This window comes from Malus domestica, chromosome 17, assembly GCF_042453785.1.
Source record: "Malus domestica chromosome 17, GDT2T_hap1".
Taxonomy (NCBI): Eukaryota; Viridiplantae; Streptophyta; class Magnoliopsida; order Rosales; family Rosaceae; genus Malus; species Malus domestica.
In genome coordinates this window covers 12,534,633-12,553,654 of record NC_091677.1, presented here as the reverse complement: position 1 = coordinate 12,553,654, position 19,022 = coordinate 12,534,633, and the positions used below count along the sequence as shown (strand labels likewise).

At 36.7% G+C, this 19,022-nt stretch overlaps 1 protein-coding gene, 1 long non-coding RNA gene and 1 pseudogene across 2 annotated transcripts; 1 reads left to right on the top strand and 2 right to left on the bottom strand.

The window, feature by feature from the left end:
• Nucleotides 1-1,828: 1,828 nt before the first annotated feature.
• Nucleotides 1,829-5,040, top strand: LOC108170839 (uncharacterized). The gene is made up of 3 exons (XR_003770850.2): nucleotides 1,829-2,071; nucleotides 4,588-4,654; nucleotides 4,780-5,040. It is a non-coding gene; the product is annotated as an uncharacterized lncRNA (long non-coding RNA).
• Nucleotides 5,041-14,464: 9,424 nt separating this feature from the next.
• On the bottom strand, nucleotides 14,465-15,632 carry LOC139193581 (chlorophyll a-b binding protein 40, chloroplastic-like; annotated as a pseudogene).
• Nucleotides 15,633-15,930: 298 nt separating this feature from the next.
• On the bottom strand, nucleotides 15,931-18,068 carry LOC103430202 (uncharacterized). Its single transcript, XM_070816850.1, has 2 exons — nucleotides 17,911-18,068; nucleotides 15,931-16,727 (listed from the first exon to the last, which is right to left on the bottom strand). Exons 1-2 carry the CDS (start codon nucleotides 18,051-18,053, stop codon nucleotides 16,178-16,180), a joined length of 693 nt encoding a protein of 230 aa, XP_070672951.1. The 5' UTR covers nucleotides 18,054-18,068; the 3' UTR covers nucleotides 15,931-16,177.
• Nucleotides 18,069-19,022: the final 954 nt, after the last annotated feature.

Sequence of the window (19,022 nt, the reverse complement as noted above, 5' to 3'; positions counted from 1 at the left end):
TCTACCTAAATTGGTTATTGCATTCGGTTTCCTTTTATTTGTCCTGGTATCAAGTCTGTTATTCCTCATTTAGCCACATGCTAATATCGACTTTATGAATTATGACAATTGCAACAATGCTGTTTTAAAGCTGTCCAAATAATCCTTTACTTTACCGCCGTTTTTTTTTCTCTCTCTTAATGTTTCGGACTTTACTGCCCTTTTTTTTTCTTAATGTTTTGTATCCATTGAATAGGTAAGTGATTTAATTTATTTTCGTGTCTTAAGTTGTGTGCACGATTAGAGTGCAAGTGATTTAATTTTCATTACGTTGTGTGCACGATTAGGGTGCAAGTGATTTAATTTTCTTCTGGGTTTTGATAATCTTGTTTTGAAATTTATGGTACTAGCACACATGGAGCCGACTAGTACATTTAAGTTTCTGCTTTTGCTTGGTCGTCTTTTTCTGTTTTCTCTTTCACTCAATAAGAGCATTGGTTGTCGTTGGGTGGTCATGTACACCCAAGGGTTTCAGTTAGAACTTATTCTTGTTGGAGTTAATGTACTCTGGTTTCAACTTCATAGTCCTTGGGTGATGTCATTTGAACGTAATTATTCTAAGTAATCACCCTAATATTGTTTCTTATGAGGATTTTAATTCCGATTTTACTCCTTTAAATATCAAAACTAAAAAAATAATTCCTCCACCCCTTTCTTTCTAACATCTTGGCCGATGGCAGCAGCTCCATAGCCTGGCAAAAAAAATTTATTTTGTACTCATAAGCAAAGGGGCAAAAAAAAAAAAAAAGGCTTTGCGTGACGTAGGTATGACTTGCGCGACGTTCCTACGTCGCGCAAAGTTTTTTTTTTTCCTTTTCCCCTTTTGCTTTTCTTTTGGGGTTCTTGCATTGCCTTTTTCTTTTGTGGTATACGCTTATGTAAATGTTTTAAATTGATGATCAAATTGGTTCATTGTATTCATATAGGGTTAAAGAGTGTAGCTGTAAAAAAAATCATCAAAATCAGAGTTAAAATAACCGTTAAACGTGATTTTTCGTTTATAACTGTTGAAAAGTTTTGTCCCGTTACTTGATCTCTGAATGTTTGTTTTTTACGATTTTGGCGTATACAATCTCGAAGCATATACAAACAAGTTTGACAGTTGGATCGTTGAAATTAGTTTTGTACAATGCGTATCCCATCAAAACATTAGATTTACTAACACTTAAAGTTTATTTATACTTTTCATTAAGTATAACATAAGATTTTGTGGTATCCACTTGTGTCAATGTTTTAAATTGACGATCGAATTAGTTCATTGTATTCATATAGGGTTAAGAGTGTAACTGTAAAAAATCATCAAAATCGGAGTTAAATTAACCGTTAAATTGTGATTTTTCGTTTATAGTCGTTGAAATGTTTTGTCCCATTACTTGATCTCTTAATGTTTTCTTTTTGCAATTTTTGGCGTATGCGATCTCAAAGCATATACAGACAAGTTTGACGGTTAGATCATTGAAACTAGTTTCGTACAATGCGTTTCTCATCAAGTTCAATGGTATATATATTTACAAAGTAGATTTTAATTTATATATTTTGTACTTATAACACTTAAGAAATTAATTGATATATATGTAGAAAAAATTATTGTGGGTTTTTGTTAGAAAAATATATTATTGTGGGGTTTATTTAAAAAAAAATTAATTTGAAAGGAGGAAAATCACATTTTTCAGTAATTTTTATAATAATTTTGTTTTTTGAAAAAACACTTTGCGAGACCCCTTAATGTGAACGTCGCGCAAAACCACTTTGCACGACGTCAAATTGTATAACTACGCCGCGCGAATTGTGATAAATTTGGCGGTCCAATAGTGAAAAATAGGCGTTTTTTTTTTCAATTTTCCAAGTTTTGACAAAATAATTGAACCCTCCCTCTTTCTTTCCCCGTAGACCCCAAATCTCCCTCTCTTTCTTTCCCCGTTGACCTCAAATCCTGTCTTTTCTCTTGGGTCGTTGAACCCAGACCTTGAACCCAAACGACAGGCCGCCATGGGAATCTCGAAGCCGACGCGAATCAAGTCCCAAAATCAAGGTAAGGGTTTCTGATTTTCGATGGGTTTTTGTCACAAATTTATCTATTACCAAATTGCTGCATTATTTCAACTTGTGGCATTTTGAGCGTGGGGAGACCTGCATTGAGTGAGTTAAACTAACAACAAAGTATAAGTTGGTGTGTGATTTGTGTACTGGGAAGAAACCACGTTTGAATTAAAGGATATTATTGGATAATTTCACGGTAATCAGCATAATTTACACAGAAAACACGTTTGAATTAAAGGATATTATTGGTTTGTGTTCGTTTCTAAATTTGATAATTTGATTGGTTGGGGAATTGGATCTCAAGAGAGTGATTTCTTTACGTGCATAATTGTGGTCAAGTTGTAGGTTCCCATTTAACCGCAATCATTACATATCTTGAGTACCAGGGGACAACATGTTAAATTAAGTTTCCTGTAAACATGGTTGTTTTAGACCTAGAATTCTTCGATTTTTTTTTTTTTTTTTGAGCATGCCTTAAAGAAAGGTGCCCTTAAAGCCCCTGAAGGTTTATTTCTCTGTTCTTTTTATTTTTCTGCATTATTTCAACTTGTCAAGTGTACAGTTAGGTTCATCACTGCGCCATGTGGCCTTTTGAATGTGGGGAGACTTGCTAACGACAAAGTATAAGTTGGTGTGTGATTTGTGTGCTAGGAAGAAACCACGCTAACCATGATACGAAATATCGCTAGGCGTGGTTCACTAAAACATCATATTTTATTTACTTTGTAAGTTAGATAGTTTTGTTTCTCAAAACAGTAATAGTAACAACAATAGTAACACTACTACGTACCAAGAGTTGGGATTGATTGTCATTGCCTACAAGTCACCACTTATGCTAACAAATGTAAACTCTTGTGGCAAGAGTTTGAGCAGATGTTGATAAATGTTTTAACACTTCCTGGCACAAGGAAGTGATTATTCTGTCTCTGTTTCTCCTTTCCGTTGGATTCGGTGAGGTCACTAAGCTTCTGGACCTATCAATTACTCTGAACCAGCCTTTTTCTTACTAACTAGGTCCATTCTATTTTCGTTTTCTTTGCAATAGAATGGCCTTTCTCTTGCACAGATTGATGTTAATAATTGTATATTAGTTTGTTTGTAGGTTGTCATTTGAAACCCTTTTCTTGCTCTTTGAATTGTTTTTGAGTATTAAAAGAACGAAAATTAAAAATAAGGGATAATTTTGATGCGGTTCCTAATCCTTAACATTCTTTGACTAAAACCTTAATGGTATTCAAAGTTTAATCAAAGTCTCTTAACTTTGTACAACTCATTATATTACAATTAATATTTATATTTTTATAGTTTTGACATTAATTGTTTGATATTTTATGAGATTTATAATCCTATAAATTTAAAATCCCTCATTATGATACTATTAGAAACGGTTACAATAAAAAAATTCAAACATTTTGATTGAATAAATGGATAAAAACTATGTAAAAATAAGAAATAATAAATGGCAAAAGAATGTAATCCATGGTGTTAAAAAATTTGGTACATTTCATATATAACAAAGTGGTACATTAATAAAGAAGAATGGGTACATTATAAATAAATTAGGGTACATATAAAAGATTAAAAAATTATGAGTACAAATGAATTTTTAAAAAATATAAGCGCTAAAAGAAATTAATACATGGGTACAAAATAAAACTAAAAAGAAAATACTACAAATTTAAAAAAATGTTGCAAATTAAAAGTGGGTACAAACTCAAAATATAAATATTAGGCATAAAACATAAATATACCATATGTAATTTTTCTATCATTGATTAAATATACAATGTCACGTGACGGTATACACATGGGTACAAACACAAATAAAACTTTAAAAAATATGGGCACAAAAAGAAACTAATATATGGGTACAAATTAAAAATGAAAAGAAAATTGGTACAAATTAAAAATAGGTACAAACTAAAACTAAAAATAAAAATAAAAATATATGATAAAAAATTTAGCCATAAATATAAATATACTAATTTTAAAATTTTTAACACTAAGGGAATATATTTAAAAATAAAAATATTTTATTATTCAAATATTTAATGATGTTATTAATATCCAAGAACCTTGATAAAAAATTGAATATGATTTTAATTAATGGAGTAACAAAAAGAAGGATGTGAACCTAATTTCTCCTAAAAATAATCTGTAGATTGTGCACATATGAGTGGCAAAACAACTTGCTTACTGTTTCTAGATCTTCAAAGACAAACCTGATGTATAGGGTTAAGTTTCCTTTTCGAAGAAATGAAAAATTAACTACGGCAAAGATACATAGTTGTATGCGGCGGGTGGTTGTTAATTACTAATGTTGTCTCACTTCCACCATTTGAAAATATATCATACAATGCAGAATGCAAACATAGATTTTTGCTTTTTGTCATTTATGTTTATTCCACTGTTAATATATCATACAGTGCAGAATGCAAACATTGATTTTTGCTTTTTGTCATTTATGTTGATTCCACCGTTAATAATCTGTCTACCTTGATTGTGCAGGTGTTCATTTTGTACATTGTAACGCTATCTTTACTCTTTGAGATCCTTGCTCTAGCAATCCTTAAAGGTGTGGATAGTTTTTTTACATTCTTTTTATTTGCAAAGTTATGTTTCATAATCATATCTTGCCTTTTGTTTCTTTAATCGTCTCCATGCTGCTGATCCTTAGTTATCTTGTTTTCTTGCATGCAGCTGAGGGCCCAGGGCGAGGAGATGAAGACCTGTGTCGGGAGGGTGCAAGAACTTGTACAAGCCATATAGATGTCCGGCCTCCAAATCTCGCTACCAGCACCTCATCTTGCTCCACCTTCGACCTCAGAGCCACCTTGCAATGTTGATACCCAGTAGCCTGATTTATTAAACCTAGTTCACTTGTAGTTTTTTCTTTTTTGTTCGGACATCTTGTATGTACATTTTCATATATTTTATAATTAAATACTTTTGCTTGGTTAATTAATTATTCTTTAGAATTTAATTACAATATTGATCAAAAATTAAAAAAAATTATTTTTCACTAATTAAAAAAAAAAGGGTTTGAAAGACGCGAGCCTTAGGATGTGCGTCGCGCAAATTATCTTTGCACGACGTAGCACGTGCGTCGCGCAAAGTTACTTTGCACGACGTAGGCAGTGCATCGCGCAAAGTACTTTGCACGATGTATGACGAGTGTCGCGCAAAAGTACTTTGCACGTGCATCACGCAAACCTTACCGTCACTGCCTTGGCGCGACGATTAGCGCGAGACGAAGAGTGTGTCACGCAAACCCTTGAGCAACGATTTTTGACTTTGCGCGACAAATGTATGTAAGTCGCACAAAGTATTTTTTTTTACTAGTGAGTCCGAGTAAGAATCTTCCCATCATGTAATTCTACTCGAACAAGACTTAATCACCTAAACCTTAGTATTCATATCTAATTAGGTTTACTAATCGTATCATTTAGCTATAAAATCCTAATAATACACTCTTTATTAGCGTACAAGTATTATTGAAATCAATCTTTGCAATCCTGAATCTGTATAAGATATTAAATACAAGTGTGCAACTCTAATATAGTCTTACACCTAATACCAGTTCAGTTCGAGGTAGTCAACGCACCCTGAATAACTTATGTTGATTGTTCACTAGGTTTGTATATATTCTATATTGTTCACTACTTTTTTATATATTCTATTATACTAGTACTAGTTTAATATATCACATTCCCCACATTTAGGATATATCTAAAGGACACATGAAGATCATGTAGCCAAAATAGTGTATCAGTTTTAATAATTAATTTGTTGCTTTCTATACATGATTTGTTGCGGTTTTGCGCATGGTGACTTGACTAGGGATGGCAACGGTTCAGTTTGGAGACGGAAATGCTATATTCATCCCTATAATCACGAAAATTAACCATATCCATAACCGCAATTTAACCATCGGAGATTATCCATAACCATATCCACCGGTTAACGGATTTTCAATCGGTTATCGGTTATATCCATCTTCGTAAAAAAAATTTAAAAAAAAATTATATTCATCCAATTGATGCACTATAAATTTTAGTAGATACTAATTCCATCATTAAATAGCAACATCCACTTACAAAAAACATATCAATATATTTGAAGCTATTTATGATAAGCCAATATGATAAATTGGTCCAATAAAAAAAAAGAGGACAAAAGCAAATACGAAAGGAAGACAAAACAAATTGACTCAATGAATTAATTTCTTGACAGTGAGACTCTTGAAGAGAGATGAATCTGATAAACTTGGAACATTTGATAATTGATATATAAAATGATTCAATGAATTAATTTGGTTGAGTATAACAATAAGAGTATTGAATTGATGAGGTTGTTGGTATGCCCCATGCATGATGTTTGGTGCATAATAAAGATAGTATAGGGTTTGATGCATGCATAATGAATTAGTATAGGGAGGGTTTGATAAATTAAATAAAATTATATTATATATCAAATATATATATATATACACACACACACAGAGTATATATTCGGGTCGGATTTAGGGATGGATATGGATTGGGGACCCCTATAACCATATCCAAAACCATAACCAAATAAAGTTCACGGTTTTTCCCCATATCCATATCATACCTGAATTTTCATATCCAAATCCAATCCATTCGGACAGTTATCCACGATTATCGGGTTTAACGGTTAGAATTGTCATCCCTAGACTTGACCCTCACCAAGAAGGTTAGATGAAGAAGGATTAAGCTTCACAGCTTGGCCAGCAAGAGAAGGAGAGGAGAGAGCTATTGTTGAAGAAGCCATTTCAGAAAAGATGAAATATAGTGTATGACTACTGAGTATATTACTCTTAGTTAGTCTGCACAATGTTGTTGTTGTTTGGTCAGAGACGTAGGTGGGTATATATACTATTTTGGTGCATGGGGAGCTTATCTACGTGATATTTTCATTCCTTTTTTCATTGGTGAAAACGATGTTCCAAGGATTTTCACGATCGATTTTGTTCAATTGGAGATTTGATGATTTCCTGTGGGTTTGATATGCTCCACTAGTTTACTTCCAAAAACAGAAAGAAAATGTTAAAAACTGTTTTATGTTGTAAAATTGTGATAATGAATGTCCACATGCTTTAAGTGAGGAAGACTTGAGGATAGTAGTGTAATTGTTGTTGTGTGATGTTTTCAAAAGGGCAATCATTTCACTTTTTGGTTTGTCACGGATGTGACTCTATTTAAAGAGTACTCCGTGTGCGATTACAATACACAACAACAACAAAAAGAAGTGAAAGCAATAATATCAGTATTCATCCCTTCCTCTTTTTACCTGCAATCCTTTTGTGTTATAGTTACGAAACTAAATAATGTGATTTTTTGCACCCACTTCACTCGTGTCCCTAGCAAAGATTATCTCTCCAACTTTTGCCTATTTATAATATTTTGGATATTATATGCTTTGAGCTTTAGCCAATTGAATTGCTCATTGCTCTTCGTGGTGGGAGACGTCTTCAATTCCAGATGGTTGGACATATGTTCCACTTGTTAGGTGTTGATCTCAAGCCAATATGATTTCGTCACATACTCTTTGATGAGAGTATTGACCTCTTGAGATTCTTGGAAAGAGAGGATAAATTTACTCTTGTGGATTGTTGATACATCTGTTAAATTTTCAAATCTAACGTAAACTATTCACAAATCAACACAAAATAACAATATATCACGGGGTGTGCTATCTACATACCCCAAATTACTTCTCACACACTTTTTGTTAATATTTAGCCGTTGATCTTCTTCAATTCATCCGATCTGACGGCCGAAAATTAGAAAGGTGTGTGAGCCCTTCTCCGGCCACACCACACCCACACCATACCGCACATCTTCCACACCATCGATGTGACCCCTTCCCTATTTATCTCATCCGACGACTCCGACACAATGCCTTCTCACTCTCCTTCACCTTCGACGCCTGCAGTGTAGAAAGTAAAAAATTTCACCCTAATTCGTCAAATTTAATTAGGGTTTCAATTTGGGATTCTGAAATGGAGATTAGGGTTGTGATTTGGGAATTCTTAAATAGAATTAGGGTCTCAATTTGGGATTGAAATGTAATAAGGGTTTTGATTTGGGATTCTAAAATAGAATTAGGGTTTCAGTTTTAGGGATTTTAAATTGTAATTAGGGGGTTTCGATTTTGGAATTTTGAATTAAAATTAGAGTTTTGATTTGAATCCTATCAGCCTTCACCATATATCCTTAGGGATGGGCACTTGGAACTGAACCGAAATTTAACTAAACCTGATTGCATCTAACTGTTTGATTTTCGTGGTTTTGAAATGGTTTAACCGAACCGAAGTCATAAAAATGGTTTGGCTTCGGTTTTGAACATCGGGAACTGAACTGAAATTGAACCTCAACGTAAAATTAAAAAAAAAATATTTTAAGTGGGATCCATCAATATATTGCTGAGGATCCATCAATTTTTTGCTGGGGATCCATCATTAATACCACAGATCCTTTTGTTTCCCTAATGTGATTGCTGGGGATCAATTATATGGGTCTAAGTGGGATCATAGAGGAATATACTTCTAGACTGAGACATTGATCAGCCATTCCTAGGAAGAACCCTTTGTTTAGAGAAAGTCACATTGATCAGTTACCGTTGACCATCGTTGTTAGAATGAGGATATGCTTGTTAGAATTCATGTGTCTAATTGAATCTCTTATACAATAAGGATATGCTTGTTAGAATTCATGTGTCTTTGAACAAATTTGTATGGATTTGCCTAATTACTTTAATGACCAGTGTTACCTGTCAATGAAATGGATTTGAACTTGATTTCAAGTTGAATTTTAGTATGGTGATTATGATTTTTTTGTTCTTCAATTGGGTTGATTAATGACATAAGGCATTTAGTTTGTAAATGGTTTGACACCAAACCGAATAGCAGCCGACCCGAAAAACCGAAACCATTTCGGTCAAATTTCAATAAACCGAAATAATTGGTTTGGTTTCGGTTTTTATCCTCTTCCTGAACCATTTGGTTCGGGTTTTCCTAACCCAAAACCACCCCTTGTATTATTATATATAGAGTGCTGATAAATTCATTTCACTGTCTTATTTTCCCACCCATGTTTAATAAAAATTATCCTCTTGTATAATTGACACACCCCGTCCCGAAGGAGGGCATGCTGGCCGTCACGTGAGAGTGACGTAACCATTTGCACAGTACGGAAGCTTTAATTATACAATTTATAAGTTGATACACCCGAAGGTGAGTCCTAATTTTGTTCAATCTGTCAGAACACCGTCGAATTCCTCGTAGTCACCACACCTTTGTGATTCTTGAACCTGGAGGGGCGCAAAACCAAAATTGAGTGGGTCAGTAAAACAATTCTTTTCCAAATCCAAACATTTCTCAAAACGTTGTAACCCCTCTCCGTAAAACTTGTATACTTTCCCAGAAATGCTGCTTGATTCATTTAACTTTAGCTTTTGCTAAACTTAGCATACAACTAACGTTCTCTCAATCTTTGCTTCATCGACTTAATACGTTTACATGCTCTGCTCTGGCTCAGAATATGCCAGAATATCTTCAATGAAAATGATATCAATTTATCAAGGTATTATTGGAATACTTCATCCATCAACTCATAAAACAGCATGAGTATCCATATAGCATCACCAAACTTTATAAAGACTATAACGAGTCCAGAAAAACAATCTTAGGAACAACGTTACTCATAATCTTCAATTGATAATAAACAGACCTCAAGTCAATCTTTGAAAATATACAAGCACCTTTGAACTGATCAAATGAGCGTCAATACACCACAATGGATAACGGTTCTCAATCGTTACCCGACTCCATTGTCTATAATCAATGGATATAAATTGTATAATTAAAGCTTCCGTACTGTGCAAATGGTTACGTCACTCTCACGTGACGGCCAGCATGCCCTCCTTCGGGACGGGGTGTGTCAATAATGACATATAAAGACAAATGAAAAAAAATAATGACTTAGTATCAATTTTACTCACTGTCTTATTTCTGCATCCTCTCTCACTTCAAATTTGTATTGTTATGAATTATTTCTGATTTTATTTTGGTAATCGATTTTTAATTATTAGTCATAGTGGCTCTTATATCAATGTCACTGTTTTGTAATAAAAAGTTGCAAATTTTCACATTCAATCAACAAAACCTTTGAGGTAGGTTTTGTTGGAATCCCATATCGGTGGGTGAAAATAAAACAATGGGGTTTAAATATGATTACCTCACTCTAACTAATACCGAGATCTTTTGTAATAAAACTCACACCTGACGAATTGGGCAGGTGGTAAAGTTGGGGAGAGTATCGGTGTCGTTAGAGTATGGCCTAATGGGCTTGTTGATCCAAAAATCCAACATGGTATTAGAGTCAAGGTTCGGGCCCGTGCAAGTCAACGAGCTTGTCACCAAGAAGGAAAAAAGCCAGGACTCTTAACAGAGAGACAGCCTATAAGTTCTATTGAAACAAGTCTAGACTCTTAACATAAAGTCGACCTCTGAGTTTCAATTGCCGATGTGTGGATCTCCACATGTGAACCACTAAATGGGGTTACACGTGAAGGGGTGTGTTGTTGGAATCCTACATCGGTGGGTGAAAAGAAACCCTACTTTAACTAATATCGAGGCATTTTGTGGTAAAACTCCACACCTAATGGATTGGGCAGGTGGTAAAGTTGAGGACAATATTGGTGTTGTTAGAGTGGGGCCCTCTGGGCCCGTTGATCTAAAAATTTTCAACATGGTATCAGAGCCTATGGTTACGGGTCCGTGCAAGCCAAAGGCTTATCGTAAGGAAGTGTGGGCTTGGAAACAAGCTTGGACTCTTAATATAGAGCCGGCATCTGAGTTCTTAAGAGTCAGTTCCTGAAAAAAGATTGAAAACAATTTTGGACTCCATTGGAGCCGATCTCTGAGTTTTCAATTACCGATGTGTGGATCTCCACATGTGAACCATTAAATGGGGTTATATGTGAGGGGGCGTGTTAGCAATCCCACATCAGTGGGGGTAAAGAAAAGTAATCACTATAAATAGGATTACCCCACTCTAACTAATACATAGGCATTTTGTAGTAAAACCACACACCTGATAGATTGAGTAGGTGGTAAAGTTGGGGACAGTATTGATGTTGTTAAAGTGGGGTCCACCGGGCCCATCAATCTAAAAAAATTTCAATATGGTATCAGAGTCAAGGTTCAGGCTCGTGCAAGCCAACGAGCTTGTCACCAAGAAGGAAACAAGCCATAACTCTTAACAGAGAGTTGGCCTCTGAGTTTTTAAGAGTCACTTCCTGAAAAAGAAAATGGGATTTAAATATGATTACCTCACTCTAACTAATACCGAGACATTTTGTGATAAAAATCACACACCTGACGGATTGGGCAGGTGGTAAAGTTAGGGACATTATCGGTGTCGTTAGAGTGGGGCCCAACGAGCTTGTCGATCCAAATCCAACATGGTATCAGAGCCCATTGTTACGGGCCCATGCAAGCCAAAGGCTTGTCACAAGGAAGTGTGGGCTTAGAAACAAGCTTGGACTCTTAACATAGAGTCGGCATTTGAGTTCTTAATAGTCACTTCCTGAAAAAAGATTGAAAACAAGTTTGGACTCCATTGGAGCCGACCTCTAAGTTTCAATTGCCGATGTGTAGATCTCTACGTGTGAACCACAAAATGGGGTTACGCGTGAGGGGGCATGTTAGCAGTCCCACATCGGTGGGGGTAAAGAAAAGCAATGACTTTAAATAGGATTACCTCACTCTAACTAATACCTAGGCCTTTTGTAGTAAAACCCCACACTTGACGGATTGGGCAGGTGGTAAAGTTGGGGACAATATCGGTGTTGTTAGAATGCCCCCCAGCCCACCGATCTAAAAAAATTTCAACATGATATCAGAGTCCACGGTTACGGGTCCATGCAAGCTAAAGGCTTGTCACAAGGAAGTGTGGGCTTGGAAACAAGCTTGAACTCTTAACATAGGGCCGACCTATGAGATCTTAAGAGTCATTTCCTGAAAAAAGATTGAAAACAAGTTTGGACTCCATTGGAGCCGACCTCTAAGTTTCAATTGTCGATGTGTAGATCTCTACGTGTGAACCACTAAATGAAGTTACATGTGAGGGTGCGTGTTAGCAGTCCCACATCGGTGGGGGTAAAGAAAAGCGATGACTTTAAATAGAATTACCCTACTCTAACTAATACTTTGTAGTAAAATCTCACACCTGACGGATTGGGCATGTGGTAAAGTTGGGGATAGTATCGGTGTCGTTAGAGTAGGGCCCCCAGGCCAGTCGATCTAAAAAATTTCAACATATTTTAATTTTTGGTTTGGTACATTGCATTTGATTATGGTGTGGGATTTTTTTTAGTGGTGTAGATGGAGATCAAGGAGTGGGTATTTTGGGTTTGAAACAAACGAAATTGCGTTTGGTGTTTGTTGTCGTAAGGACGAATTGTGTGGCTGCGTATTTGTTGTAGGTTTAGGTGTCATCATGTGGGGGAGACTAGGTTTCTATGTGCATACATGGGTGATTTATAATGATTTGATTTAGCTATTTAGGTTGTTTGGGTTTTGACTTCGTGAGCTTCTTGAGGTTGTTGCTTTTTTTGTTTTCTGTGTATGTATTTTGTGTTCTTTGACATGGGGGTGGTCAAAGAGCAGACAAGGGAGATTAACAGAGAAGAGGAGAATGAGGGCGTGGTTGTGGGCAGGGATCAATGTAGGTTCTGGAGTAAGATGCAACAGAGGCGAACAAAATGAGTTCAATTCAGAATGAGTTTGTTTATCCCTCATTTCAATCATATTTTTGGAATTTTGATCAGAATAAAAATCGGAAAGAAAGACCTTAGCGGTTAGTGAAGGCTTAGTTGGGTTTATGAGCACTCTAATATCTATTCTTCTAAAGAATTTAAATATATATTAGAGGTTATTTTTGAAAAAATAGTGGGTGAGAAAATAACATTTTAATTTTTAAGGAAACTTTAACGAAAAGCTCATGGTACTGTTCAGTTTAACGAAAACCGCATTTTTACACTAAAAAGTCAATCCTAGTACAATTTGCTTTACCCTTTAGTTTGTCATTATCGTTAAAACTTAAAGTTTTCAAGCTCTTTTCATTAGTTCTCCTAATTTTTAACTTTTTTGTGGTGGGTGGGATTATAATGTGGGTGGGGAGATAAGACAATGAGGTGGGTCTAGTAGCACTATATATATATTATGCTTGTTTTATTGTTAATATATATTAGGCAATGAATTTAAAACATTAATGGTTTTTTTTTAATTATTAATTCTTTCTTACAATCCGCATGAAATTAATTGTATACATCAAACATTTAAATATGAGTATTTTAGACATCTGAAAATTTTAAAATGCGTAAAGTCAAACTTAATTAATGAATTTACTTATGTGGAATCTAATCATTGAGTTTTATTCGATTAAAAAAATTAGGCCTAATCGGATAAATGGTCCCCGTGGTCATAATGTATTCGGATGATAGCCCCTGTGGTAAAAAAATTCGGATTTAAACCCCTGTGGTCTAAATCTGTTAGGATTTATGCCCTTCTGTTAAATAATGCTGACGTGGCTGCCACATATATGCCACGTGGCTGCCAAATGTCTGCCACGTGGCAAAAATAATAATTTTTTTTTTTTTTTAAAAACCTGAATTTTTACAAAAAAAAAAAAAAAAACCCAGATCTGCAAGAAGAAGAAGAAGAAGAAGGAAAAGGGAGAGGGAGGAGGGTCGCGCGGGGAGAGGGCTCCGGCGAGGGGGGAGCTGGTCTCCGGCGGGAAGAAGAAGAAGAAGAAGAAGAAGAAGAAGAAGAAGAAGAAGAAGAAGAAGAAGAAGAAGAAGAAGAAGGAAGAGGGAGAGGGAGGAGTCGCGCGGGGAGACCGGCGGGAGGAAGAAGAAGGAAGAAGGAGAGGGAGGAGGGTCGCACGGGGAGAGGGCTCCGGGGGGGGGGGGGGAACGGGCGGAGGGCGGGGGGAGCTTCTGGGTTTTTTTTTTTTTTTTTTTTTTGTAAAAATTCAGGTTTTTTAAAAAAAATTAAAAATTATTATTTTTGCCACGTGGCAGCCATGTGGCATATATGTGGCAGCTGCGTCAACATTATTTAACAGAAGGGCATAAATCCTAACAGACTTAGACCATAGGGGTTTAAATTCGAATTTTTTTACCACAGGGGCTATCATCCGAATACCTTATGACCACGGGGACCATTTATCCGATTAACCCAAAAAATTATGTCGGATTTTATGTGAAGAAAATTAATTTTCAAGAGCTAAAGTCATATTTTCATATAAAAGAAACTAGGTTTCTAGAGACCAAAGTTGGCCAGAAGATTGATTCCTGCTTGAAAGATGTCGGGTTTTGTTGAAATATTCCATTGCTTTCACAACCAATATTTACATGAACAAAACCACACAAATACAAATCCCAACTCACAGCAGCTGTGAGCTGCCTACTGACACAATCTGTAAAGCCAGTTCTCTCACGTTCTCAACTTCACTTTCCGGGAACAAAGTTCGTGGCGTATGACCAAGCATTGTTGTTAACGGGGTCAGCCAAGTGGTTGGCCAAATTCTCAATTGGTCCCTTTCCAGTGACAATGACTTGCACAAAAAATCCAAACATGGAGAACATGGCCAATCTTCCGTTCTTGAGCTCCTTCACCTTAAGTTCAGCAAAAGCCTCTGGGTCTTCGGCAAGCCCTAATGGATCAAAGCTCCCGCCGGGGTACAAAGGGTCTGTCACCTCACCGAGAGGTCCACCGGCAATTCTGTATCCCTCCAGTGCACCCATCAAGATAACTTGTGTGGCCCAAATTGCCAAAATGCCTTGAGCATGGACTAAGCTTGGATTCCCCAGGTAGTCTAGCCCGCCTTCGCTGAAAATTTGGGCTCCCGCCTTGAACCAAACAGCCTCACCGAACTTGACTCCGTTGCGAGATAGGAGTTCTGGGAAAATGCAGCCCAGAGCGCCGAGCATTGCCCATCTAGAATGGATGACTTCAAGCTCACGGTTCTTAGCAAATGTCTCAGGGTCTGCAGAGAGTCCGGCAGTGTCCCAACCGTAATCACCAGGGAATTCTCCTGTGAGGTAAGATGGGGACTCACCAGAGAAAGGACCCAAGTACTTGACAGGGTCTGGACCGTACCATGGGCTGCCGGATGATACATTTTTGGACTTGGCTGCAGTTTTGCGCATGGTTATTCGGCCCTCGCCTAGTAGGGGTAGAAGTCGATTGACTAAGCTTGACAGCTTGGCCAGCTAGGGAAGGGGAGGTGAGAGCCATTGCAGAAGAAGCCATTTGACAATGTAGGGTTTCTGAATGCTTCTTGTTGTGTTGGAAAGAGTAGTTAGTAGGTCTACTTATAGTTTTATGTGACATCTTCATCTGTTTACTCATTGGTGAAGATTAACCTCTCAGATTTTTTGGGTACGACAGTTTTGGATATTTTATATGCTAACCTGTAACCAACAGAATTTCGCCACGTACTCTCTTAGATATCAGGCAGAAATCTCTGTTGGGTTCTTGAGCACAAAGTTATCTGTCTAAACCCCATCAACAGAACATAAGCTAAGCAAGCAGGATTTTGAATTGATACAGGTAGCTCATACGTAATTCCGGCCTCGTATGGTGTCTAGGATGGATAGGGTAATGTTCTGTTGAAGGTAAAAGACGGATTAATCATGAAAGAAAATTATCTCCTCCCTTCCAATCCCCCAAAACATGGTGGGTTTATTAGGGAGAAGTTTCTGTGATTACTAATCCAGCGAGTTATCTCATTCAATCCAATCCTGAACACCATAACGAAGCCTCAAGGTCATCATATTAGTACAGTCAAAATCCAGATTCAGAATTCAATGTAGCTGTCAATTGTCAAGTACAATCTTGTTGAGAAAACCAAAAAGAAACAAAACGAAAATAAAAACTAGGTAATCTTAACTAGGATTATCATCTATAATGTCCAGAGTAATCCACCTCGAACAGAGGAATGGGAATTCGAATTCTCTTAACTTGGATTATCATCTATAACGTCCAGAGCAATCCGCCTCGAATCTAAGAGGAGTCATGTATCCATTGTTTTGGAGTCGAAGATTTGAATATTCGGAGAAGCAGTTTCCTCTCTCTTCTGCCTAGCTTCTTTGCGCCATAACCCCGGAAAGCACCAAGCTTAAGTGCTTTTTGGTTTTCTTCCACAGCTCTTCTTCTCACAGACACCAATAAATCTGTTCCTTGGGGACTAATGTTCTCGTCTTTCCCACTTTCAGGTTTCTCTGTGTCCACCATTATTGAACTTGCATTGTCATCTGCCAATTTGTCAGACTGAGGTTTTTTGTCTTCCTCTGTCTTAGCTCCTTTCCCACGGAGGCCTTCATTACCATCGGGGCTATTGCTTCCCCACCATTTATTGGATGCAGTTGATAAGCCATCAGATGGGAATCCATATTTAAACTCATCATAGGTTGTATTTCCTTTAGTCAAGGTTGAGGTGAGCATATTCTGGGAATGTCCACTCTGAACATTCTTGCTTCCTTTCTGTTGCGCAGGAGGAGAAACATTGCTGCCATGTGATTTCGCCATTTCACTATTCGGGTATTGAGAGTCACTGCATTGAGAAAATGGAAGGGAAAAAGATGAACGAGGATGAAGAAAGTAACGCTCTTTTTTAGTAATACGAAAAAGAAATCAAATCTCTTATTGAATCAGACCAAGAAAGTCAATTGTGCTAAACTTTAATGCATTAAGCAATCCGAAAATCCTACTTTCAGGCAAAATTGTTGTGTAAAACAGCTCAAGTTAGTTCATACCAGAAGTGGCATGCATCAAGAATAAGTTACATACATACAGGAATAACTCAAATCACGAAACGAAGGGAGAGGTTTTCCGGGGAACCCTCAGACATAGTCAAAGAAATCGATAGGTAAATGACTAGGAGGAAAGCACTACAATGGATCCACACTTGATGTATAACGAAAATGCCAACAAACCACCGGTAAGACTTCGTAATACATATTGAATTACTAATTCCACATCCAAAGCCGAAGCCTATATGAATATCTAATGCTTCATTAATGTTCTAAAGACTAGATTTTGAAGAATTATCCAACAATGTCTCCAAACTCTTCGAATAAGTTCTTAAGACCAAACAACAGAAATGGGAACAGGATGAGCAACCAAATACTCTATACCCCGGAGCACCATAGAATCTTCATAAGATCGGGACCTTTGCTTCCCAAATTCCCAATCTTTGGCATACAACACAGTTTGTCGAATCTTCGAAAACCCTATCAATCTCTGGCTGAGGAGATTTTAAATAATTTCACTACCTCAAAAATGAACAATTAAAGGGTACTATCTAATCGAAACCCAGTCCTACAATTCGACGACGGAATTAGTAAATCGACATTTCTTGTTTACATCAAAACTTGAACACACACACACATACACCTGAGACCTGAAAATTATTTCAAAATTCTAACATCAATCATTTGAATACACTACATTTCTTACTTCCGGCCGCCAGAAAACCTAGCATAGACTCGATTTGATACATTGTTCGCCTAGATCATCAATAAGCGACACGCCGTTTAACACGCCTGGGAGCAGCAGGAAACAACATTTCGATAACCGATTTTTCCCAGAATTTTATTTTCTACGTCCGTTTCCCGGCGACCAAACAGGAGGTAAGACATGAACCACAAATTTAATGGATAATTAAATATACATGAGAGAGAGAGAGAGAGAGAGAGAGAGAGAGAGAGAGAGAGAGAGAGAGAGAGAGAGAGAACCGATAGCCGAGGCGGCGGCATGTGAGCAGAGCGGGGAAGAGAGAAGGAATTGCGGACTTTGGCTGGTTCGTAAGTGTCAAAGCTGGGAATGCGTTTGGTAAATGCAACCTCAATTTTGAGTTTTCTTGGTATTTTATTCTCATAAATTTCAAAGAAGACTCTCAAAAGTGAAACTGTTCATACCCCCTAATGTTATGTGTTTTTTACACAATATTTATAATGTTAGCATGAAAATTAACGTTAAATTTGAGATGGCAGAGAGTTCACAAAGAATTCCAAAAATATGTTACAGAGAGTTTTACCTTTAAGAGAATCTCCATAGCTTTTTTTTTTATTTTTTTTTATTTTTTTATTTTTGTGGGAAAGTTTTATGATTTGTGTATTGATTGCTAACTTGCTATGTTTGTAAGAGGGTGGCAATTTAATTTCGAACATGGGATGTTGCACTTTCGATGTGTACATAATTTAGCACGATTAATATTGTTTACCTAATATTATTAGGAAAACTAAAGAAAATGGCTTTAAATATTTGTATTTTAATAAAAAAAAAAAAACCATACACTAACTTTATTTAATGATAAGGATAAAAAAACATAAAAAATAAAAATCGCGATCAGTGATGTTTGCAAAGAAGCAGCTGTCATTCGTTGCTTCCCCGACTGGACCAAGAAAAATCGATCGGTTTGTGATTTTTGTGTCTGTTTCAGTTGTCACCATGACTAATATCGACTTCTGTTTTCTTCTTCTTCTCAATATCCTTTGTGCAGCGTCCCCTACCTACCCACCCAAAACTCCATCAGACCCAGATTTGATCCAAGATGCTAGAAGACATTACTAGCAACATATTACAACAAAACCAAGCTAATTTTACCTCCTCTTTTCAAAGGTTGTAGCTCGATTCCATTAAAGCAACTCTTACCGAGAACCCCTGCTTGGATAATCCTACTTCCCATTACAGAATTTAAAATGCAATGGTACCATAGGGATCCCCAGCTTGCACAGGTCTTGTATTTGGTGGTTTGGGGTCTCAATTAAATTGGAATTTGTGGTGATGGTGCTTGGAGTTCTTTTTGGCTATGGTGGTTTAGAGAGAAGGCAGAGAGTTCGAAAAG